Source organism: Natrix helvetica, assembly GCF_964273705.1.
Source record: "Natrix helvetica genome assembly, chromosome: 10".
Classification (NCBI taxonomy): domain Eukaryota; kingdom Metazoa; phylum Chordata; class Lepidosauria; order Squamata; family Natricidae; genus Natrix; species Natrix helvetica.
This window is the reverse complement of record NC_138561.1, coordinates 15,805,241-15,812,062: the sequence shown is the minus strand read 5'-3', so window position 1 is coordinate 15,812,062 and position 6,822 is coordinate 15,805,241. Positions and strand designations below refer to the sequence as shown.

The 6,822-nt window shown below is 43.1% G+C and overlaps 1 protein-coding gene across 1 annotated transcript in view; it reads left to right on the top strand.

The window, feature by feature from the left end:
- Nucleotides 1–2,237: 2,237 nt before the first annotated feature.
- The window catches only part of URI1 (URI1 prefoldin like chaperone), a 44,377-nt gene continuing 39,792 nt past the window's right edge, over nt 2,238–6,822 (top strand). The window contains exon 1 of the mRNA XM_081963231.1: nt 2,238–2,661. Within this exon, the coding sequence (XP_081819357.1) occupies nt 2,611–2,661 (51 nt within the window). The 5' untranslated portion in view covers nt 2,238–2,610. The remainder of the gene's footprint in view (nt 2,662–6,822) is intronic.

Here is a 6,822-nt window from a genome sequence, read left to right as displayed (position 1 = left end):
TTTGAAGAAAGGCACTTAAAACAAATTGAAATAATATTTTATGTATTGAAAACGTTTATATATCTACCCATCTTATACGGTATTAAACTCTGGGCAGCTTCCAGCCAAAAAGAGTGACATCAATTGTCTAAAACATGTCCTATAAGTTTATACGTGTCCTGCAAGTCCCTTGGACTGCAAGGCGATCCAATCGGTCAGTCCTAGAGGAGATCAACCCTGACCGCTCTTTAGAAGGCCAGATCCTGAAGATGAAACTCAAAGGCTTTGGCCACCTAATGAGAAGGATGGACTCCCTGGAGAAGAACCTCATGCTGGGAAAGATGGAGGGCAAAAGAAGAAGGGGATGGCAGAGAATGAGGTGGCTGGATGGAGTCACCGTAGCAGTAGGCAAGAGCTTAAATGGATTCCAGAGGATGGTAGAGGACAGGAAGGCCTGGAGGAACATTGTCCATGGGGTCGCGATGGGTCAGACATGAGTTCGCATCTAACAACAACAAAGGTTAAGATCCAGTTCCATATATTTATAAAAAATTAAGATTTCATCACATGAAAGATGCAATTTTAAAAATCCATTGATTTTTAAAAACTATATTAAAACCTATGTTTACCTACATGTTTGTGCTCTTTCTTTTGTAACATATATTATCATAGGATTTTTTTAATTCTTCTGTTCAATTATGTCCAATTCTTTTTTTTTTTTGTAAATTTTATTATTTTTTTAGACAGACAAAGACAAACAAAACATAAAACATATAACCTTCTTAAATTATATACAGCATGTCGTTTGGTTACAGGGCTTTTGTGCATCCTTTCCATAATCCCCACTTTCAATTATATACAAAATCACAAATTATCCAATATATATGTATACATTATTATCATTGTACATCATTTGTTTGTCTATAACAATAATTATGACGAAATCTAGTTTATCTTACTTCCTAGTTGGCATAAGATCTATCGAATGGCCTTGTTTTTGTAACAGTTGAACAAATACATTTATTCACTTATTATTTATGCTGCCTGACAGGGCTGACCATTGCAGGAGTTGATTATCAGCTGTGCATAGAATGTGGGAAGTCTGAGAGGTTGGCAGGTGGAGGATGATGGGCTATGTAGCCTGATTTCTGCTGTGGATGATGGGAAAGGCTGAGAGGCAGTCTAACTCCACTGGGGACAATACGAACCAAAGTCCTATGTCTTGGGGTGCAAACTTACTATGGCTGTGGATGATGGGAGAGGCTCAGAGGCAGATTAATTCAGCTGAGCATTAAGTGAGCTAAATCCAACCTCATATTTTGGGAGTTCAGCCTTCCTAGCGCTGGGGATGATGGCAGAGGCATAAGGTAGACAAACTCGGCTAAGAATAACATGAACCAAAGTCCAATGTCACATCCTGGAATGCAGCCAGTGGCTACTATGGCTGTGGATGATGGGAGAAGTTCTTTAGAGAGGCTGTCTGACTCAGCTGCGATTGTAGTCCAAACTCGAGCCCACCCATGTTTCTGCTGTGGATAATGGGAAAGGATTAGAGGCCACTAGGGATGAGGCGCATTGAATTCCAATGTGGCACCCTGGGGTGCAGCCTTACTACGGCTGTGGATAATGGAAGAGGCACAGAGCAGACAAAGCAAGTCCAATGACACATCCTGGAGAACAACCTTGCTTGGATGATGGGACTGGCCTAGGACAGACAAACTCCACTGGAAATAATGTGAACTGATCCCCAATCTTACATTCTGGAGTATAAACAATGGCTGTGGATGATGGGAAAAACATAGTGCACACCAACTCAGCTGGGGAAAACATGAACCGAACTTCAGTTCTGGAGTGCACCTTTGCTCTTGGCTGTGGATGATGGGAAAGGCACAAGGCAGACCAACTCGGCTGGGAACAATACGAACTCCAGTCCTGGAGTACAACCTTACTTTGGCTGTGGACGATGGGAATGGTATAGAGCAGACAAACTCAACTGAGAATAACACTAACTGAATTCCAGTTCTGGAGTGCGCCCCTGCTCTGGCTGTGGATGATGGGTCTGTCCTAGGACAGAGAAACTCAGCTGGGAACAATATGAACCCAACTCCAGTCCTGGAGTGCGCCTTTGCTCTGGCTGTGGACGATGGGACTAGCCTAGGGCAGGCAAACTCAGCTGGGAACAACATAAACCCATCTCCAGCCCTGCACCCTTGCTTTGGCTGTGGACCATGGGTCAGCCAGCCCCTTTAAGCGAGGGTCTTGACAAGCGGGCTGAGGCGGCGGGCGAGTGTCAGGCCCGTCCGGCGGGGCCCCGTGGGCTGCGAGGCCGAGCGGGGAGGCGCGGCGAGGGGAGCGGCTCTCCTCCTCCTCCTCCTCCTCCCCCGCCGCTTCCCAGACTGCGTCGCCCGAGCGGAGCATCGGCGGCGGCGGAGGCCGTCCCAGCATGCGAGAGTGAGATGCCTTCCCGGGCGGCTCCGGCATCGGCATCGGCGGCATCGGCGGTTCTTCTTCTTCTTCCCCCTCGGGCCGAGGCGCCCCGGATGCGACTGCGAGGCCGGCGCCTGGCGCGGCACAAACACTTCTATAGGACTCACTCGCCCCGCTGAGGCCGCGCCGAGGCCCGCCCGCCTCATGGAGCCCCACGCCGCCCGGCTGGGCCGCCTGCGGGACTCGCACGGGAAGGTAACCCGCCGCCGCTGTTGCCGGGCAGGCCGCGTGCGGGGCTGAGGGGCCCGCCGGGGGTGTGTCAGGCAGGCGAGTGGCGGAGGAGGAGGAGGCCTGGCGCGCCCGGCCAGGCCTTGGTTGCCCCCGCCGCGCCGCTTCCGCCTTTCCTGGGCTTGGGCTGCGTGCAAGGCCTCGCTTCCCCTGGGCTGGTTTTGTCCCCTTGGCTCCCCTCCTTTCTCCTTCCCTCCGTTCCTGTCTTCGGCTTTGATCTGCTTTCCTTTTCATTTCCTTCCTTCTTCCTGCTTTCCTCTCCTTTTCTCTCCCTGTTCATTCTGCCTATCCGCTCCTATCCTCCCTTCCCTACTCGCCCTCCCTCCCTCCCTCCCTCCTTCCTTCCTTCCTTCCTTCCTTCCTTCCTTCCTTCCTTCCTTCCCCACTCCCTCCACTCTTCTTCCTTCCCTCCACCTTTCTCCTTTCCCCTCCCTTCCTCCTTTCTTCCTTCTCCACTCCCTCCCTTTTTCCTTCTTCCCTCTCTCCCTCCCTTCCCCTTTCTCCCTCCTTCCTTCCCCACTCCCTGACTTTTTCCTCCCTCCCTCCACTTTTCTCCTTGCTTCCCTCCACTTTCTCCTTTCCCCTCCCTCCCTCCACCTTTCTCCTTGTTTCTCTCTACCTTACTCTTCCCCTTCCTTCCTTCCTTCCTTCCTTCCTTCCTTCCTTCCTTCCTTCCTTCCTTCCTTCCTGTTTGCTTTTATCCCTTTCCCTCCTTTTTCTGACTCTCTCACCTTGCTCTTTTATGTTCTACGACCTTCCTTCTCCCTTCCTGCTTCTTTTTTCCTTTCTTAAATCTCTCCCTAACCCTGTGCTTCCTATTCCTATGCTTCCTATTTCTATTCCTATGCTTTCCCTCCCTCCCTCCTATCAGTCTATAATTGGTTCTTTCTTGGGTCTAATATCTCCTAAAGAAATTGGCAGCTGGTAGTTGCTTTGTATCATGCTAATCATGATAGGACCAGGTTAGAGTTTGAAAAGGAGACTACTAGGAAATCTCAGAACTGTATTCTAGACTTAGTCTATATGTCTGTGTCTGTGTGCGTTCATGTTCATTCTGGAAGAAGGTGGCAACCACTTTGGTATGTTGCCAGGAGGACAGCAAGGATTCGAAGTCGCCAGAAGTCCAACTGAACTCAACACAAGTCGGTGCCTTTTTAATAATGAGAAAAGTTGGATGGGAAGTGTTAATACTTTTCTCTGTTGCCCTGGGCAGATCTGATTGAGGGCAGATCTTCAGGTACAACCTAACAACCACAGTAGAGATTAAAAGATCTGTCAAAGAAAACGTTAAAAAGATACGTTAGAACAAAACTGTTGTATGTACGCAATAGCCACAGGTCTAATAAGTAAACAAGGAAAATATAGCTATAAAGTCTCACTGTATTTGAGCACCCAGGTAAAGTTTTCATTTCATTCAGCAATCACGTGCTTGCTAATGTCATGGTACACCCCATTACAGTAAACAAAATAAATAATGAATTTATGTTCAGTACTTCATATATGTTTAGGGCCTATATTGTTAGGCCATTTATTCAAACAGCTTGTAATTTTTTTTTCTTGAGGGCTTAACATCTCATGCATTTATTTGGGACATCAATCCCAAAATCATTGCAATGTCCAAATGTGTGATTTATACATTACATTTTATATCTCCGTATTTCTTCCAAGGAGTGATCTGACCCTAATTCTCCCTGTTGATAATGAGATATTTTTGCCTACACCTTATAATTGCATAAGATGTGCCTCTAAGCTCCTAGCTTATCTCTGACCTTGCAGGGAATGACAAAAAGAAGAACTGTGTTTTAAAACAGTTCTTTGAATCATTCTGATGTGATTATAGTCACAATACTACTGCAACCAGTAATGTTTTTCATGCTTGGAGATAAAACTCTCCCTTTCTGGCAAGGTACATAACAGCACAGCCTTAGATGAGAATATTCAACCTGATTTGTTCTATCTTAATTCTTTTCAGCCATATTTCTTTATTCCAACTTCAATATTTTACTATTCTAACTTCAAGACTACTGTGTTAGTCTATGCCCATATAACAGATGAAGTCGCTTTTTTTCAAAATACGTTGCTGGTAGCTGTGACACTTCTATACTACTCCAAAAATATGATGCAAGCTGTTTCTACTATTTCTTTGTCTACATTTTTTAACTTCATAGTGCTCCCTGTCCCTTTGCATTATGTGATTATGAATGAAGTAAATTGATATATTGATGACTGTAAAAGAGAACAACTGGATTCAGGGCACTGTTCTAAATTTTGATGCGATTGTTTATATTGGGATTAGCATATGATGTCAATCAAAACATTCTGGTTTATGATTATGCTTTAGTGTGCTGTATGGACCCAGTCACTGTGACTTACTCATCAGATCAAAGTTTTAATAAACTTATGTATCCTTTGTTCCCTACAGATTGCCTACAGGGGTAAACTTTTTAAAATAGCAAGTATAATGTCATACAGAACCAATTTGTGAAAAATACAGTAGGTTAAAAAAAATGATAGTTATATAAATGTATTATAAATTAATTCATATGTACATGAGATAAGTATAATAGAATTGTAATTAATTCTGATAAAGATATTGTATTTCTTTTCTGTTTTCCTTTTTCTCTGTTCGATGCCCTAATCATGAGTGAAAGAAATTTTCCAGACTTACTGTTAACTTGTAAACTAGAACAATGTGCTATGATCAACTAATGGAAATTCATACCTTACTGGCTTATGAAATGCCTTTTAGAAAAATAATTTAAATTTGCCCTGATTGTTGAGATCTAGTGTATCTCCTACTAAGTACAGTAATTGACATTAGCTACCTTAGTTGCTACCTTCTGTATTTTGTTTATGCTAAATGTATCGGTAAGGACCAGCCAGGATTTAATTTCATCAGGTTTTTAAAAACAAATACAACATACAAGCAAATTTACTGAAAAAGCTCCAGTACATCGAAAGCTGCAAAATGCTCAGACTAAAAATGCTTTAGCAATAGCAACAAAAATAACATTTTTTCGGCTGTCAAAGTTCATAAAGCTTAGGAGAAAATTGGGAATGAATCTGCATGTAAACTCCAATTCAGGTTTTAGGGTTTATTTTCTAGGTCAACAATGTCAGGTCGCGCTAAGGTTGGTGAATCTCAGTGTTCTATTGAAAATGCAGCATTCCCATGAGCTTGAGCTCCATATATATATGTCATAAGACAGCTGAAAGGATGCTTTAATTTCCCAGTATCCCCATGTGTCTTTTAGCAGCTCTGCCATCAGTACAAGTTAATAGTTCAATCTGTTGTAATCAGCTACTTTGAGGATTATTTTGGTTGAAAAACAAAGTCTACAAAAAATAGGTGGTAGGCGACCTTCATCATCTGAATTTTGTCAATCTTATTTTCAGTAACTGGGGGAGAAAAAAGTCAAATCTCATGGTATAAGGCGTTCTGTTTCAAATAATTATTTTGATTTTATAAATCTGTTACAGCACGGATGCTTTTATTTTGGAGCTCGACTCAAAACTCACCAAATTGCTTTTTTTCCCTTTTTGCATGCGTGTGTTTTATTTCTTTTAAATCTAATCACTTTGGAATCACTTCTTGAAAAGGTTCCCCATATGTTTACTGCTGCACCATCTGGACTATTTTTAGATCATTACAATCTGTTGTGTAAATAAGTATCTTAATATGTAGCAAATGTGCATTTTTGGTTTTTTTCCCAAAACGTTGAGCCCGCATAAGGATATATAATGTGTGTGTGTGTGAGAGAGAGAATGCACACACATATATTGGGGAGGGGAGCAGAGTAAAATTAAATCTGATGTATAGCTCAGAGGAAGCCTTGCCCGTTTCATTTTGTCTTCCAGCCATCATAATTGGAAGAGATCTTGAGCTTCTTCACCAAGTGTGCCAATACGGTATTGGATGACATGTTGGTAAATGTAGGAACAGACTTTGCTGGAGAAAAGAGTTTGCAGTGATACAATTTTAAAGAAGTGGTAATGGGATGCTCAATTCATGTATGCAAACCAAACTTGACAGTTGCTGAAATAATCGGAGGAACACATATAGGCCCTGGCCCTTTCAGAAGAAATCAGAAATCTTTAGACTTGCTGAAAATATCGGACTGTTTGCTC